This window comes from Punica granatum, chromosome 5, assembly GCF_007655135.1.
Source record: "Punica granatum isolate Tunisia-2019 chromosome 5, ASM765513v2, whole genome shotgun sequence".
Lineage (NCBI taxonomy): Eukaryota > Viridiplantae > Streptophyta > Magnoliopsida > Myrtales > Lythraceae > Punica > Punica granatum.
This window is the reverse complement of record NC_045131.1, coordinates 6,819,762-6,837,140: the sequence shown is the minus strand read 5'-3', so window position 1 is coordinate 6,837,140 and position 17,379 is coordinate 6,819,762. Positions and strand designations below refer to the sequence as shown.

Here is a 17,379-nt window from a genome sequence, read left to right as displayed (position 1 = left end):
CGCCCTCACTTTTAAAATATTTGTATTTGAATATTTTATGTACGACGAGACACTCCATTTTCTCCGTACAATATTTAGTTACTTATCAGAAAGAAAACCCTTTTATCCGCCATTCCTATTCCTTCTTTTCCTCCTCTGATATAAAGAGGAGAGAGACAGAGAGACTTCGTACTTTGTCTCTTTGGGAGAACAGTGGGAAGGGCATTCGAGTAAAAGCCGAACGATCTTCTCCTTCTCACTGTCATCTACCTCACCTTCTCCATCAAGTCTCGGTCTTTCTTCTCTCCTCCCTCGTCAATCGACAGCACAGAATTGCATTCACTGTACTGCCCGCCTTCCCTATCATACTTTTCCGCCCTCCACTGTCATTCTGGGTTTTCTTCATTAAAGGTGCGAGCTTTACTACCTTTGACCTTTTCTTTTTATCCTGGGCATCCATAATATGTTTTTGTTCCCCGCCGGATAAGTGTTCTTGAAGTTTTTCTGTCGATTTCGGTGTGCTGTGTCGATGTGCTTGCTGATGCTGTCCTGTTTCATGGTAGCTGAAGTTTTTGGGCAATTTGGTTCGTAAAGTGTGCTTCTTGATGGGTAATGGTGAATGAGAGAGAATCCCCCTTTATTCCTGGGCGGATCAGTGTCTACTGTCACTGCTTGCTACCTCAAAGTCGATTGCTTGTCGGGTTTTGTTTCTCGTTTTCCAGTATCGAAGTAAGGTATACATCTGATCTTGATCGAGTAAGTGCCAACTTAAACGAAGACTTCATTTTGGAACCAGACATGTTATTTTCTCTTCTCCTCATTTGTTGAATCTAATAATCTGATCCCATCTGCCTGCAGATATATATTGATTTTATGTTTACTACCTTACGCTCTTATATTCTTCCATTAGACTAGTTCAAATGACTCCATACCTCTCCGTGATCGGTTTTTCAGGAACTTTGTTAACTTCGGATAAGGATGAGTAATTACGGCGGTGATGATGATGAGGTGTACTCTGTCATCGGAGACAAGGGAGAGATTGGATATATTGACATCGACAATGACCCCTCTGTATGTAGTTATGACCCAAGTGAAGAGGGTCCAGTAGTCGTGTCGATCCCTTTCCCTTTTATTGAAAGAAAGCCCCAATCTGCCCTCACAGGACAGACCTCAAAGTGTTCAATCACGGTAACAAACACAACCGATGAATCTGTGGAACTATGGGGGATCAGGATTTATTGCTCCAATCCAGCAGACTCATTCAAGTTATCTATAATGGAACCACCTTTTCCTGATTCAGATGATCGTTACATTAGAGCTTTCAGAGAGGACTATTATTTGGAAGACAGAGTTCTTGAGCCGAAGCAAACCTTAACCCTGTGGCTTTCTTGTAAACCCAAGGATGTGGGATTGCATACTTCTATTGTGCACTTCGATGCAGGGGAAGACCGGATTGAACGTGTTGTGTTCCTATTGGCTGATGATTCACTCTCTCAGTCCTTGGCCTCAAATCGTCCCTATTCTCAGGTACCACGGAGGAGACATAGTACTCATGTTGATGATTACGTGCCGTCAGAGCGTCCTTTGAAGACAAAGACCCAACAGAACTTCAAGTTCTTTCTCGATGTGTATCCTATCCCAAAGTATGTCAGAGAACTGGTAGCGAAACGTCAACTCCCCAAGGATCTCTGGGAAGGTTTGGATCCGGAGAACTACACAGGTTACTTCAGTGCTTTGATTATACTGGAAGAGTTACATTTAGAGGTGATCTTGAGTTACTAGCCCTTGCGCAGCGTTGATATGTCGATTACTAAGACTTTTTTACTTGTTTTTATATTTGATCATGTTTATTTTTCTTTAGGAAGAGATGAAGAAGCATAATATGGAGAATGTTGCATTGAGTACAAAAGGGGCCCGCTTTTTAGCTCTTGAGGTCCCAGGGCTTGCTGAGAAGCGGCCTTCATTGGTACTAGGCGACTTTGTTTTCGCAAAGATTGTTGGTGGAGATGATACTCCATACCAGGTCAGCTCTTTTTCATTTTTTCCTTTTCTTTTCCCTTTTTATTTTATTTTTTCTGTGGAAAGAGTTTCAAGATGTTAGGAATCACGTGATTCGATAATTTTCCAATTTCTCATGTGTTACCTGTTACCTATATTGAAGAATTCGCCCCATCTTGGAAGCATTCACATAAAAAAAGAACGGAGAAATGAGCAATATTTTTATCATCATGATAATATACCTTTTCTGGAGATTCTACCTTATATATATAATATATACATGATCACGGATTAGTCCAGTTGTTCGGATTGATCAACTGCTGTGACTGATGAAACTTCAAACTATGTGGTTTCTTTGAGATTGATGACTGTTGCAATGATTTTCAGGGTTACATTTATAAAGTTGAAGCTGATGAAGTCCTGTTAAGGTTCGCTAATGAATTCCATGCTCAATACTTCTATGAGAATCGATATGATATTCATTTTAACTACAATCGGGTTAACATGAGGAGGTTGTACCAAGCCATCGAGGCGACCGCGAATGTAGGAAACGATCTCCTCTTTCCATCGAGATCGTCTCAAAGAATGTGGAATGCAAGAGCTTCAATTGGAGCTTTCACCTCGAATCTCAATGAGGAGCAGGCCCATGCGGTGCGATCGGTCCTACGTTGCAAAGGCTCTCCTCCCTATGTGATATATGGTCCCCCAGGGACCGGTAAAACAAAGACTTTAGTAGAAGCAGTTTTTCAGGTTTATAAGACAAGGAAGAACTCCCGGGTCCTAATTTGTGCAGCTTCAAACAGTGCAGCAGATCATGTTCTTGAAAGCTTGACAAGCAAAAGCAATGAGGTTGCTCGGGTCAAGGACACGGAGATCTTCAGACTTAACGCAATGGCTCGTTCCTGTGAGGATGTTCCCTCAGAACATAGACAATATTGCTACTCTGAGGATTCAGTCTTCAAGTGCCCTCCAATGGAAGCCCTGAGGAGGTACCGGATTGTTATATCGACCTATACAAGCTCATCTCTCCTTAGGGCTGAAGGTGTAAGGCGGTCCCACTTCTCGCACATATTCTTGGACGAGGCAGGCCAAGCCTCGGAACCTGAGGCTATGGTACCATTGGCGAATCTCTGTGGACCTTCGACAGTGGTGGTTCTAGCCGGGGACCCAAAGCAACTGGGCCCTGTTGTCTTTTCCAAGGACGCTGATACCCTTGGGTTGGGGAGATCTTACCTCGAGCGGCTTTTTGAATGTGATCTCTACCGGAATGAGGAGGAAGGTTTTGTCACGAAATTGGTACGGAATTACAGATGCCACCAAGCAATTTTGGACCTTCCCTCAAAGCTCTTTTATGGAGGGGAATTATTAGCTTGTAAAGAAGAAGACAATGACTCGAAGAATATGATCACAGCCACTGGCCTTCTTCCAAATGAGGGCTTCCCTGTTTTGTTTATCGGGATTCAGGGCTGTGATGAGAGAGAAGGCAACAACCCATCATGGTTTAATCGCATAGAAGCGAGCAAAGTTGTTGATATAGTAAAGAAAATTACATGCTCGGGCATTGACGAAACTGAGATCGGGGTGATCACGCCCTACAGGCAACAAGTAGTTAAGGTACGAAGCGTGCTGGAGAGTTGGGATATGACCGGCATCAAAGTTGGCAGTGTCGAACAATTCCAGGGGCAGGAGCGGGAGGTAATAATTGTATCCACCGTCCGATCTACGATAAAGCATAATGAGTTTGACAGGGTTCATTGCCTCGGATTTCTCAGCAACCCGAGGAGGTTCAATGTTGCAATAACCCGAGCTAAATCTCTGCTCATTATTGTTGGTAATCCGCACATTGTCAGTAAGGTAATGGAAGTTCTTTCCATAAGCATAATCCTGACTTTGTTGAAGAAGACCGTTCTCTCAACCTGCGCTTAGTAATAACAATGACATGCTTCGATACTCTTGCAGGATCGGTATTGGGATAAGCTTCTGAGGTACTGCTACGACAATAACTCATACCAAGGCTGCCCACTTCCTGAGAAACAAGAATCTGCAGAGGAAGAAGATGATCTTGCCAGTGTAGACATTGACTTTAAATACGGTCCTCATCTCCTTTTAAAGGATGGAAAGTGGTTCATATCCGACGAGCATAAAGGGTCAGACGGTTGGAAGTGAAATAAACCCCATGATTGTATATACCGTCTTTTTTATCCGACATTTTCTAATCTTATAGGCATTTGGTTAATAACTTTGAGGATTTTTAGTTGACGGTGATTAAATTTTGGAGTAGCTTCTTCCCGAAATCCTGCATTGCTGTTTGAATGCTTTAGCTGACAATACCTTGGCATTAGCCACAAGGATTTCCCGAAATCACATGGGCACTACCTTCAGAAAGTACCGAGTTAGGAGAGCGCTTACGTCTCGCATCTTCATAGTAAAAAATGCTCGCTGTTCGTATTGCGACAGAATCAAATGGCAACTTGAAACAGCTCAAAGGTTTCATTTAATGTCGGTGCAATGGTAAATCTATCGGAACGCGAACTATTTAATCTGTCGGGATGCAAATTTATACAAATAGTTCACGACCCTATATTGGGAACACCGGCCAAAAATGCACTCGAGATTTACACAACTCCACCAAACATGAAAACAAGCTAAGCAAGAAAGGAAAGAATGCATATAATTTTTGAAGGGAACAGGTTCGTGATGGAGCAAGCCGTATTATCGAGTAATCGAAACTGCTTTCTTGTTAGAGATCTAAGACCAAGTATCTTTAAAAGGTGTACTTCTTTCTGCCCTTACTTTTCCTCGATCCAACTACAGTCCAACCATCCTCGGGTTCGGGCGCCTTTGTTGGTCGTCGATCGGCATTTGAACTGGAGCAGCGCTGGGATGGGATGCATCCACCATCATATCAGAATCAGCCTCCCGCATGTTATCAGTATCGCTATCGCTGTCATCATCATCATTGACAACCTGAAGGAAACGTAAAATAATAACTGGTCAAGCTGAAGTCATAAACCATCATTTTATGTGATACTATATAAGAATTCTTTACAACTGATTGCTGTAGATCCTGATGGACCTACAGGCAACCGTACCCGACGCTCATACAACTGTCGGATAGCGATATCCCTCTCCGGGATGACCTGGCCCACCGAACATGAGAGCAAATTTCTATACAGGCCCAAATGATTATAGTTTAAGGCCCAACGGGTCTATTTAACCTGACCGTCCACGCGGAAGTCGTATACTTGTACCGCTTGTTTGGAGCGGGTTAGGTTATGGAAAGGGTATCATATAAACTTGTATTATAACCTTCCGTAATCCTTCCTTACACGCAAAACAAGCTATTATAGCTTAGGTTTTATACTTTTTTTTCCGTCCATTTCTATTATTTCTTCTATTTTGGACCACTAACTTTAATTGGCCTTCTATTTTAATCCATTCTCCTCCACCACCACCACCACCACCCCCCCCCCCCCCCCCCCCCCCCCACACCCAGTTCGTTTGCATCCCTGTAACTTTCAATAATTTATGCTATTATAGCTTAGGTTTTATACCTTTTTTTCCGTCCATTTCTATTATTTCTTCTATTTTTGGACCACCAACTTTAATTGGCCTTCTATTTTAATCCATTCCTCCTCCCCCCCCCCCCCCCCCCCCCCCCCCCCCCCCCCCCCCCCCCCCAGTTCGTTTGCATCCTGTAACTTTCAATAATTTATGTTCTCATTATTTTCTTCAATCTTTTATAAGAGAAAAGTCCACTTTTAATTCTTAATAGTGACTCTTTTTTTTTCTTTTTCAAATTTCATTCTTTTTTTTTTTGACCTAGCCATCATTGTTACATAAATTCTTCCTTCAAATGCTGTTGTTGTTTAACTCCGTAAAAAATGCCAACATGACATATTTTTAAATCAACGCATTTTACTAAAAATAAATAGGAGAAAAGAGGTCGACAAGGAGAGAGGGACCGAGGAAGGTTGAAGATAAAAAGTTGGTTTGATTTGTGAATCTGATTTTAAAATCTCATTTTAACTTAATTACACCCACAACAAAACAAAATAACTCATACAAAGTCAAAGGGTGGATTCCATTTATAACACTTTTTTTTCCACATTAAAATAAAATAATTCATACAAAATCAAAGGATGGATCCCATACATAACCATTTACACCACTCTTTTTCAAAATCAAAATCTGATTTTAAAATGTTGTTTTGAATCCAAATTCAGCAAAAAAATCGCAGGTAAAGTGAGGTCGCTGGTGGTCTTTGGATATGTAAAAACTAGAATAGGTCGGGCAGTGGTGGTATAAAACCGGCTACCCCTATCTCAGATAAGCCCTCCATAGCCTAGAATAAGAATAGTGGTCACCGAAACCCCCGCCACCCTAATCTGTTTCGAAATAGAGAGGTGATAGGTCGGATAGTAGTTTGCTTTTTCTTTCCTATGTGGAAAATAAGTTCTTGTTAAACGAATGGCTAGTTCTAACTCGATAATTAAGAGGTTTTAAGTTTGATACTCGATTGGAGTATCCATGTTCTTTTATTGAGTATTACGATTTCTATTTCATTATGAGGCTCATAGACTTCCTTTATAATCTAAAAAAAATATCAAGTTAATATTTTTTTATAAATAAAAAAATATACATAAGGGATAAAAAAAAATTTAATTTTGAAGGCGTGAGTCATGGGGAGGGAATATACTGAAGACCAACGATGAAAATTGCCACGTCTCGAATCCTACATCGGTAGTATGGGGAAAGGTATGTGATTTTTACATGAGCCGAGGAACTCATTATAGGAGGTAACACCTTTGGATAATGGAAACGAAATGACTATTAAATACAAGTGGAGGCCCGCGTCCACCGGGATTGCAACACCACGTGGCAGCATGCATGCGCCCGACAGCAGACCGTAACGAAAATCCGATGAACCGCCGTTGGATGCATCCTTCTTCTCTCAAATCAGGTCACTTGGATGACAAACACGAGTCCTGCCCTGCCAGATTCATGCCACGTGTCCTAAAGAGCTTGCGCAGAGGTTGCACTCCCATCCCATGCATGCATTATGAAAGACGAAGACGTTTGACTGATCCGACTCCAAACTCGCCGGAAAAAAGAAGAACATCAGCACTGCACTGATCGGATTTCAAATCGAGGACCATGAGTCAGGGACAGCAGCAGCGGAGGTCACCACAACAGGAGCCGATCAAGTACGGCGATGTGTTCGACATCCAGGGGGAGCTGGCCGACAAGCCGGTTGCGCCCAGGGACGCCGCCATGATGCAGACCGCCGAGAACGTCCTCCTCGGCCAGGTCCAGAGGGGCGGCGCCGCTGCCATGATGCAGTCTGCCGCCACGAGGAACGAGCAGGCCGGGGCGGTTGGACATGGGACTATGAACGAGGAGGCGGCGCGCCACGGGGTCACCGTAACCAAGGAGGACTTCACCGGCCATCGCGTGATCACCGAGTCCGTCGGTGGACAGGTCCGGACGTGATCACCTTTCATGAGATTCGATATTTCCTGTTGCATTTTTAGGAAAAGCTATAATTACGTGATTTCTGGGATCGTTAGTTTGCAATCGTTCATTAGTAAATAAAATAAACAAATGATGATCATATGATTGCTCCATAAGAGGATCATATTGAAGAATTTCCCCACAGATTTTATTCGGTTTTTTATTATTCTTTAATATAAAAATGGAACCCAGGTGGTGGGCCAGTACAGGCAGCCAGCTCCACTGGTGGCTGGAGGAGCTCCGGCAGCCGGGGATCAGAAGGGGAGAGGCGGCAGTGGTGACGGAGCTGAGGATCCCATAACCATCGGGGAAGCCCTGGAGGCCACGACATTGACATTGGGGCACAAGCCCGTGGAGAGGAGCGATGCCGCGGCGATACAGGCAGCAGAGGTGAGAGCCACCGGAAGAACCACCATCATCCCTGGAGGAGTAGCAGCAGCCGCTCAGTCAGCAGCCATCCTCAACGCAAGGGTCGCCCGCGATGAGGACAAGACGAAACTTGCCGATGTGTTAGCGGTAGTTAATTTCGTTACTTCTTTTTTGGCCTTGTCTGGAAAACATTTTTCCCGTAGGAAATAATCTAACGTGTATTATTGTTAGGATGCAAGCTCGAAGCTGCCTTCGGACAAGCCTGCGACCCGTCAGGATGCAGAGGGGGTGACGGGGGCTGAGATGAGGAACGACCCATACCTGACCACCCATCCCGCTGGAGTGGCCGCCTCCGTAGCCGCTGCCGCTCGGCTTAACGAGACTGATCAGCAGGACAAGTGAAGGGCATTTCCCTTTTCGGGTTCTAGAGTTCCTCCTCTACGTAGAGTTTTCAGTTACTAGCAGGGACAGCATGCCCCCATCCATGTCATGTGACCATATCTATGCACGGTCCGAAGGTTAAGACATTGTTAGAAAATAAGGATAATGTCACTAAGGTCAATAGTTGGTAAGAAATGAGTATAATGTCATGTTATATAGACTGTGTATGACATGCTCAAGTCGATCAATTTGCAGTACTAACACTATTTCATTCGAAAACTTACACATGAATAACACGGAATAAGACCGTTTCCTAGAAAGCCATTCATCATATATGGCAATGTGAGTGAACTTGGCATCAGGGATCTAACTTTGTGAAACAAGGTATGTGTGTTAAAGAATTTATGGTCCCTTCTACTAAGTTCGGAGTCTCTCTGGGTGGCTTGGACTATTAAATACCTTACAAAGGGTCGCAGTATTTGGTCTTTACGGATTCCTGGAGACTGTTCCTGGAATTGGAGGAAATTAATGCAGCTGAGAACACTGATTTCCCCTTATCGTAGCTGCAGAGTTGGTTAAGGTATTATTATATCTTTTTGGTATGATGCCTGGCTACCAGTTGGCCCATTGATTAAATTTTGTTGTCGCGGACTACAATGTTTCCCTACCCTCAGTGAACATGCAAAAGTTAGCGCGGTTCTTTCGCAAGGACAATGACACTGGCCACGGAGCTCAGACCCACAAGCCGCTTTGATTCGGGACCTAGCTGCAGCACTTGATCTCTCCAACCATAATACAGTTTTATGGACCCCACAAATCTAGGCAGTTCTCCACCGCTAATGCCTGGAAGTGTTTACGAGTCAGAAGCCCGACATTGGAATGGAGTAATGCGATTTGGTTTGATGGACAGCTCCTACGATCTTCTTTCATCAGTTGGCTCTGTGTACATAATAGATTAGCTACTAAGGACCGACTATCAACATTGGGATTCAGATTGCGTCAGCTAATTGCGAATTCTACAACACACAGTGGGAAACTCGCGCCATCTCTTATTTGAATGTTCAATCACATGGGAAATTTGGAGAAGTTTGTTGGCTCGAGTTGGCTTGCACCGTACTTTGGTGAGTTGGAATACGAAATTCTGTTGGATTTCTTCTCTTCGGGGCAAGAAGCTCGATGTAATCTGTTTGAAACTTCTATGGACTCACTACATATACTATATATGGCGTGAGAGGAACGCAAGGATTTATCAAAGGCAAAGCTTATCTCTAGAGACTATAGTTCGAAATATTTTTGCAAATGTGAAAGCAAAGCTTTGTATTTACTCCCGACTCTCTCACAAAATTGTAAATGCTACCTTAGTCAATCATATGTTTAACCCTCCTGATATAGCTCATAGCTAACTGATGTTATTTGGTAGTTTTGTTGGTAGTTCTATTGGTAATTTTGTTGGATAAATGGCCTCTTAATATAAATTTATTTTATTTAATGAAAGTCTCTACCATTTATAAAAAAAAAAAAAAGTGAACATCAAATATGTAGACTACTCCATCATTTCAATGGGAGGTACAGAAACACACAGACTTCTCGAGTCTCAGCACTCAACTCAGTCGAAGGTCATGCTCTGGGCGTCGGTCCTGATAGAATCGAATAGCGCGGAGGACAGATAACGCTCTCCAAAGCTCGGGAAGATCACCTGCACCAATGTGCAAATCCAAGGATGAATGAGAAAATCACTTACTCAACGTCAGATAAGGAAATGCATCTGTTCTTCAACGTGGTCATTCGCGGAAGTACGAGAATTTACACTCACAACAATCAGTTTTCCTTCGTTTTCCAGCCTCTTAGCCAATTTTATCGCAGCTGCAGCAGCAGCGCCTGAAGATATCCCAACCTGTGCCCATGAGGATCAGCATATAAGAAATTTTACGGCTCGTGGTTTGTTCGTAATAGTAGGGTCATGAGAGCCAGAAAGTTACCAGTAAACCTTCTTTCAGGGCAAGCAGTCTTGCAGTTTCAATGGCCTCCTCACTCGAAACCTGCAGGACGGTGGAGATTTCTTAATTCCAGGAGGCGAAGCTCTATCCCTGACCTGAGACTAATCGTGAGGAATTCTTACTTGAATTACTTCATCGACCAGGTTGACATTAAGAACTGCGGGAATGAATCCAGCACCAATTCCCTGAATCAGATGCTTACCTGCCCCGAAAGTAGAAACATCGACACTGATTATCTTACCAGGTGCTCCACCAAGCATCACAAGTTATGTCGAAAAATGAGTTCGTCCTAATGCATATTTTTTGATGAACTTACCAGGTGGTCCTCCACTTAAGACTGCACTTTCGACTGGCTCTACCCCATACACCTACATGTATCCAAGTGATAAACTCCGTCAATGGATGCAAAGGTACAGGATCAAAAAAATCACAATCTCTTATTGCTGCAGATTAGATAGCAATCATTTGTTGTGATTAACTCAGTCTGGAATAGTCTTTTTGGACCAAGTCCTATGAATCCATCTCCAAGTGTCTTGAATCAAAAGGTGAGAAAAATGAGCGCGACCTTTATATCCGGGTTTTTCTCTTTGAGGAATGAGCCAGCACCAGTCACCGTCCCTCCCGTCCCTATCCCCGAAACTAGAGAATCGACCTTCCCTTCTGTATCCCTCCATATTTCTGGCCCCGTGGTTTCATAGTGAATCTGCAAGAATTATGTGCACAGTTATTCTCTGAGTTGTGCAGTTTGAATTCGAAAAAGTGCTGCCAAATGATCTAAAAGCTTAAACCCGTAGACAAATATGCTTATGTGTAATATCTAATTGTATGGGAACTGTTTGAAGCCATGACTTTAGAAAGGCAGGAGACAAACCTTTGGGTTGGCAGGATTCTCGAACTGATTGAGCATGTAACTGCTCGGAGTGCTGCTCATTATCTCCTCGGCCTTGTTGAGGACCCCCTTAAATCCCTTGGTGGGGTCAGTGATATGCAGCTCAGCTCCGAAAGCTCGGATCACAATTCTTCGCTCGAGGCTGACTATAGAGGGCATTGTGATGATAAGTCTGTAGCCTTTAACTGCTGCAACAAATGCTAACCCAATGCCTGTGTTACCGCTGGTAGGCTCCACGAGGACTGTCTATTAACAACCGAAAGAGAGAAGAACAAAGAATGAATTCAGTATCCGAAGTCATAGAAATTAATAAAGCCAAAGCCTGTTCTGTAGTGGACCTGCAGTCAGCTTGAAGAGCAACTAACTTCATTTTTGCAGGATTAAACTCGAGAATAAGTATGTCAAGAATCTGCCATGGCCGTCTATCACAAGATAAACTACATGGTCTATGGACCTGGAATTCAGAAGAAAGACTTTCGAGCTTTCTTCTTATTATTTTTCCTCTACTATCTTTCATTTTCCATAAGAGAGATGGAAAAATTGTAAAGCTTCCTATTCACCAGAACAAAATGGAGCCTGACTAATTGATGAAAGATATTAGCGATCAACCTTCCCTGGAGTAATTAGCCCTTTCTCTTCTGCGTCCTTGATCATACTATACGCAATCCTGCACTGTGAAGAAAAGGTCTTAGGAAAATTTACATACCTATAGATATATCTATTGTTACCGGGACAACATGTACTAGATCAGTGCCTGTCTTTCACGCTAGAGCATGGCTCCATCGATTCTAGCTTTGCAGCGATTCGAGCTACGCAGCCATCCACTACATTGTTCAGGTATACCATCGGAGTGTTACCAATCAACTGCACAGACCAGCAGAGAACACATTGGAATTGATTGGCTCGGACTCTGTAATCAAACTGGGGCAACATAGGAGAAGAAAACGCTTTCAAGGAGAGAGGTTTACCTCGGTTACATCTTTCTTGATTGCAAACTTGCCCTCCATTTTGAATTATAATCTAAACACCCAACAGGGAAGGGACAGTTTGAGCTAATCAAAGGTGATGCCTTTCTTGTTCCTCGGCAGTTCCTAAGCAGCTCAGTCGGTTCAGCTGATTCAAGAAAGCTCAGAGCTCATATGAAACGTGGCAAATCAAGCATGAAAGAACAGCAAGAGGGAGAGAATCTCGAGTACCCAACAATGTAGACAGCACAATGGCCCCAGTCTGCACTATAAATCGAAACCCAGTTGAGCAGAGATCAAGAATAGCAGGGCATTAAAAATGGAGGGTGCAGGGACAAGTAGTCAAAGGTTATCCTTCGTCAGAAAAGCAGCTTATTTTATTGAGAAAACGACCCCTCATCTCTTCAGCCATAATAAAGACTACCAAATGGGTTGAGTTGGAGGTTTGTTGAAGCAGAACAAAAGGGCTCTGCCTTGATTGTCAAATTTCTTGGTGGACAAGATTTCGTGGAAATGTATGTTTAAAGAATTCATGGGTCGTCTCGAAAATTGACTGTAGAGGAGGCTCTGTCTGCTGTTCGTTGCTTCTCCCCTGGCAGCGGTCACCATTGGACTTTTTTTCTCTTCTTCTCTGCCTTTTGGTGCACGCCACGGTTTTAGAGAAGAATCTCTTCTTATTTTCTTTGTTTGTTTGCTTTTGTCTTCCTCGACAGTTTCTCTCTCCCTCTTTATTTTTTAAAGGGTTAGATGGCTAAATTGGAAACCTCCCAGGAATGGTCATAATGGTTTGATCTGTGTCCGAGCTGACCCATACTTACCCTCGACTCATAATCTGATCACGTAATAATACGCGGCCCATCCACATTGCCCGTCAAGAAGAGCCTGTGGACTCTGCTCATGTAATAACTACTGCTACTAGCGCGTAAGATCCAATGGGTCACATCATCGCTTACAAGCACCCGATGCGACCCTATGCGTGAGAGAATGAACTATTTTTCTTATTAGATCTTTCCTTTCCCGTTCAACTAAACCGTAATGGATCTTTTTGGGCTATTCCTTATTGGCTCCAACAGGTTGGCATGGCTGTCAAGCAGATGCAGAGCATCAGAGTTTGCTTCGCCCATGATCATAGAAACCAGACCTCACGATGGGCGCTCAAGAAGACAGGTCTGGGCGGGAATTTGCTCAGGAAATACTTTCATTTGAATGGGGAACCGAAGGACTGTACTTGTGCAGTTTCTTATCAACCGATAATATTCCAGCGGACTAGATATCGTTCAGCCCATGACCCATCGGGACGTGGAGGAGACGACAGGGTCTGAGAGTCTGAGACGAGGAACGACCCGTGACTGACCGCCCATCCTGCTGAAGTGGCTACTTCTGTAGCTGCAGCTGCTTGGCTCGATGGCACTGAGCAGCCGGACAAGTGAGCAGATTCAGCTTCAAGTTCTAGAGTTTCTCCTCAGTATAGGGCATGCCTCCATATATGTTATGCTTCGATGTACTTTCTGAAGCTCAAAATTTGGGACGACATAAAGTTGTCATTGTGCAAAGACTGAATACGGCGACATCTTCAAGTCGATCAAATCACAATATATTCTACTTTGGTCAGACAATCTTGCATGATTGCCAGTTGTATGAAGCCATTTCCATATGGCGATCCCATACTATATCCATTCATCTCCAAGAAGTTTTTTGATAAGACAAATTGTAATCATCAACTATTCCATCAGGAGGCCATTAACATTTAACATTCAATTATCATCCAAACCAACATCTCCTTTGTCTTGACCATGAATTTTGAATCAACATCAAATTATGGAATATTCCTTTATTTCGACAAGTTGTACAGAAACAAGTGATTCTTGAGCCTTGCAACTCAGTCAAAAGTCATGCTCTGCGCCTCGGCCCTGATAGAATCAAAGAGTGCAGTGGACAGGTAACGCTCTCCGAAGCTCGGGATGATCACCTGCACCAACAAATAAATTCAGTGATCAATGAAAGAATCGAGTAAGTTGACTTTAATAGTCATGGACATGGAAATGCATTTGTTCTTGATCCCTGACATATGCAAAAGTATTGGTAATCTTTTGCGACCAATGCGAAGAGATATTGATACACTCACAACAATCAATTTTCCTTCATTCTCAGGCCTCTTAGCCAATTTGATTGCAGCTGCAGCAGCAGCACCTGAAGATATCCCAACCTGGCCTCACAAGGATCAACAGAGTTTTTAGAACATTGATGGTTCTTAGTTTGTTAATAGCACTGATCATGAGAGCCAGTAAATTACCAGTAAGCCTTCTTTCAAAGCAAGAAGTTTTGCAGTTTCAATGGCTTCCTCGCTCGATACCTACACAACCATGGAAAGTCTTTAATTCTCTAGTAGGGGAAGATCTGATCTCACATTCTTTAATCTCTGATCTGGGATTAACAGTGAAGAGGACTTACTTGAATTACTTCATCGAGCAGGTCAACATTAAGAACTGCAGGAATGAAACCGGCCCCAATTCCCTGAATAAGATGCTTGCCTGTTCCGAAAATAGAAACATTGACATTGATTATCTTCACCCATCTTGGAAAGACTAAGGGAGAATAGAAGTACTCCACCAAAAATTGCAAGTTAATGTTGCAAAATGAGTCTTTAATTCCTACTGCATATTTTTTTAATGGACTCACCTGGTGGTCCTCCACTTAAGACTGCACTTTCGACTGGCTCTACCCCATACACCTACACGTATCAATACAAATGGAGTACGTTTTTATCAGATATTGGATGATTCTAACCAAGACCTTGCCCTGAAAAAGGTTGTATTAGATCGAAAAAATCAAATCTTTGATTGTTGCAGGTAAGATTGCAATCATTTGTTGTGGCTAATTCGGTCTAAAAAAGTCTCTCTAGATCAAGCCTGAGTGGGAATCCATCCCCGGGTGCCTTGAACCACAATATGCAAGAAAATGAGCGACACCTTTACTTCTGGGTTTTTCTCCTTGAGGAATGCACCGGCGCCAGTCACTGTTCCTCCAGTTCCTATCCCTGAGACCAGGGCATCAACTTTCCCTTCTGAGTCCCTCCATATTTCTGGTCCCGTGGTTTCATAGTGAATCTGCAAGAATTATGAGCACACCAGTTTTATCAAGCCCTTGATTTGTGAATTGTGCAGTTGGAATCAGAAAAATTGCTTCTAACTGATCTAAGAGCTCGTGGACAGAAGTGCTGTCAGAACTGTTTGAAGCCATGACCAATATTATCAAAAAAGCAGGAGACAAACCTTTGGGTTGGCAGGATTTGCAAACTGAGCGAGCATATAACTGTTTGGTGTGCTTCTCACTACCTCGTCGGCCTTGTCGAGGACCCCCTTAAATCCCTTGGCGGGGTCAGTGATATGCAGCTCAGCCCCGAAAGCCCGAAGCACAATTCTTCTCTCGATGCTCATTGAAGCGGGCATTGTGAGGATAAGTCTGTAGCCTTTAACTGCCGCAATAAATGCTAATCCTATGCCTGTGTTTCCGCTTGTAGGCTCCACAAGGACCGTCTGTTAACAACCAAAAGTGCGGACATCAATAAATAGAGAGATCAGTACCCTCAGACAGAGAAATCACCGAGCCTGCTCCATAGCTGACCTGCAGTCAGCTTGATGAGCACTAAATCCATCTTTGCAGGATTAAACTCGAGAAAAAGTATTACAAAAATTTCCGAGATACCATGCTCGTTGTTCAGAAGATGAAGTAGATGGTCTATGGACCAGAAATTGGAAAGGAAGACTTTCCAGGTTCTCTGTTTTCCCGGCTCTATTGCCCTTTTTTTTTTTCCATAAGAGTAAACGGAATACTGTAAAGATTCCTCTTCACCAGACAAAATGGAGCCTAACTAATCGACTGAAAGGTCGTAGGGGTCAACCTTTCCGGGCGTAATCAGCCCTTTCTCCTCTGCGTCCATGATCATACTATGTGCAATCCTGCGCCGTGAAGAAAAGTTTGTCTCAGAAAAATATACCTATATATAGTTACATACTATCAATGGGACGAAAGCTACTAAATCAATGCCTGTCTTTCACGCTAGAGCACGGCTCCATCGATTCCAGCTTTGCAGCAATTTGGGCCACGCAGCCATCCACTACATGGTTCAGGTATACCATCGGAGTGTTACCAATCAACTGCACAGACAGGCAGATAACACATGGGACTCTGATTCTATAAGCAAAACTCAAAACTCGGGCAACATACGAGAAGACAAAGCTTTCAAGCAGAGAGCTTTACCTCAGTTACATCCTTCTTGATTGCAAACTTGCCCTCCATCTTGGATATGATCTAAAACCCAACAAGGAATCTCAGCAGCTCAGCTCAGCTAATTCAAGAAATCCCAAAGCTCTCATGAACAGAGCAAATCAAGCATGAAAGAATAGCAAGAGGGAGAGAATCTCAAGTACCCGGCAACAGCAGACAGCTCAATTGCCTCAATCTGCAGTAGAAGTCAAAACCCAATTGAGCAGAAATCAAGAAACGGTGGGGCACTTAAAAAATGGAGGGACAGGGACAAAAGAAGCTTTCTCCTCCCCCCCCCCCCCCCCCCCCCCCCCCCCCCCCCCCCCCCCCCCCCCCCCCCCCCCTTCCCCTTTTTATATTGAGAAAATGACCCTTTAGTTATCTCTACAGCCATATAAAAATGGGCCAAGTTTGGTTGGATTGAAAGTGATGATTTAGTTCTTATTAATGCTATTTTGAATTCCCGCAATGTTCCTTAGGTTATTAAGAACCTCGTAATAGACATTAGACAGCTACTTTCTTATTCTCATATTTGCGTTGTACATGAGTTCCTCAGTTATTTAACCCTCATGCTCACAACCTATGTCAATTAGGTATTAAGTTAAATCTTACCTCCCTATGTATGTTTGAGGTTACCCTTGTGACAATGCCCAAATTTTTTATTGATATGATTAGATGTTTACCCAGCAAAAAAGGAAGAAGAAGGTAAAGTTGGAGCTTTGTTGGCAGATCAAAGGGCTCTGTCTTGACTGTCAAACTTTCTTGGTGGAGAACATTTCGTGGAAATATATGTTTAATACGGAAAGAATTCATATCGAGTCGGCTTGAAATCGACTGCAGAGGAGGTTCTGTCTGCTGTACTATGCTTCTTCGTCGGCAGCAGTCGCCATTGGACTCTCTTTTCTCTTCCTCTGCCCTCTCGTGCACGCCATGGTGTTTTTAGAGTCAGGAACTCTATTTCCTTTTTTGTCTTCTTCGACAGTTACTCTCTTCTGTTGAGACAGCTAGTCGCCTGAAATGG

The 17,379-nt window shown here is 43.3% G+C and overlaps 4 protein-coding genes across 11 annotated transcripts; 2 read left to right on the top strand and 2 right to left on the bottom strand.

Annotated features, from left to right (window-relative positions):
* Window positions 1-164: 164 nt before the first annotated feature.
* LOC116208094 (probable RNA helicase SDE3) lies at window positions 165-4,271 on the top strand. 5 transcript variants are annotated; one of them, XM_031541324.1, is made up of 6 exons: window positions 165-390; window positions 549-713; window positions 934-1,743; window positions 1,841-2,002; window positions 2,365-3,831; window positions 3,937-4,271. In XM_031541324.1, the coding sequence occupies exons 3-6, from the start codon at window positions 958-960 to the stop codon at window positions 4,141-4,143; spliced, it is 2,622 nt and encodes an 873-aa protein (XP_031397184.1). In that variant the 5' UTR covers window positions 165-390; window positions 549-713; window positions 934-957; the 3' UTR covers window positions 4,144-4,271. The 5 variants fall into 5 exon arrangements, with proteins under 5 accessions (XP_031397184.1, XP_031397186.1, XP_031397182.1 ...); XM_031541326.1 differs by having other exon boundaries at window positions 549-735; XM_031541322.1 differs by having other exon boundaries at window positions 543-713.
* A 2,716-nt stretch (window positions 4,272-6,987) lies between these two features.
* Window positions 6,988-8,512, top strand: LOC116208199 (late embryogenesis abundant protein D-34-like). The gene is made up of 3 exons (XM_031541516.1): window positions 6,988-7,458; window positions 7,684-8,007; window positions 8,092-8,512. Exons 1-3 carry the CDS (start codon window positions 7,135-7,137, stop codon window positions 8,260-8,262), a joined length of 819 nt encoding a protein of 272 aa, XP_031397376.1. The 5' UTR covers window positions 6,988-7,134; the 3' UTR covers window positions 8,263-8,512.
* A 670-nt stretch (window positions 8,513-9,182) lies between these two features.
* On the bottom strand, window positions 9,183-13,096 carry LOC116208198 (cysteine synthase-like). Of its 3 annotated transcripts, none has more exons than XM_031541513.1 (11): window positions 12,324-13,096; window positions 12,096-12,240; window positions 11,882-11,991; window positions 11,737-11,794; window positions 11,110-11,373; window positions 10,804-10,941; window positions 10,555-10,606; window positions 10,361-10,440; window positions 10,221-10,280; window positions 10,055-10,135; window positions 9,183-9,937 (listed from the first exon to the last, which is right to left on the bottom strand). In XM_031541513.1, the coding sequence occupies exons 2-11, from the start codon at window positions 12,132-12,134 to the stop codon at window positions 9,848-9,850; spliced, it is 972 nt and encodes a 323-aa protein (XP_031397373.1). In that variant the 5' UTR covers window positions 12,135-12,240; window positions 12,324-13,096; the 3' UTR covers window positions 9,183-9,847. The 3 variants fall into 3 exon arrangements, with proteins under 3 accessions (XP_031397373.1, XP_031397375.1, XP_031397374.1); XM_031541515.1 differs by having other exon boundaries at window positions 10,055-10,143; window positions 12,324-13,093; XM_031541514.1 differs by having other exon boundaries at window positions 12,096-13,096.
* A 650-nt stretch (window positions 13,097-13,746) lies between these two features.
* LOC116208197 (cysteine synthase-like) lies at window positions 13,747-16,659 on the bottom strand. 2 transcript variants are annotated; one of them, XM_031541510.1, is made up of 11 exons: window positions 16,523-16,659; window positions 16,353-16,403; window positions 16,140-16,249; window positions 15,994-16,051; window positions 15,365-15,628; window positions 15,062-15,199; window positions 14,772-14,823; window positions 14,544-14,623; window positions 14,386-14,445; window positions 14,218-14,298; window positions 13,747-14,061 (listed from the first exon to the last, which is right to left on the bottom strand). In XM_031541510.1, the coding sequence occupies exons 2-11, from the start codon at window positions 16,389-16,391 to the stop codon at window positions 13,972-13,974; spliced, it is 972 nt and encodes a 323-aa protein (XP_031397370.1). In that variant the 5' UTR covers window positions 16,392-16,403; window positions 16,523-16,659; the 3' UTR covers window positions 13,747-13,971. The 2 variants fall into 2 exon arrangements, with proteins under 2 accessions (XP_031397370.1, XP_031397371.1); XM_031541511.1 differs by having other exon boundaries at window positions 16,353-16,440; window positions 16,523-16,652.
* Between the last annotated feature and the right edge of the window lie 720 nt (window positions 16,660-17,379).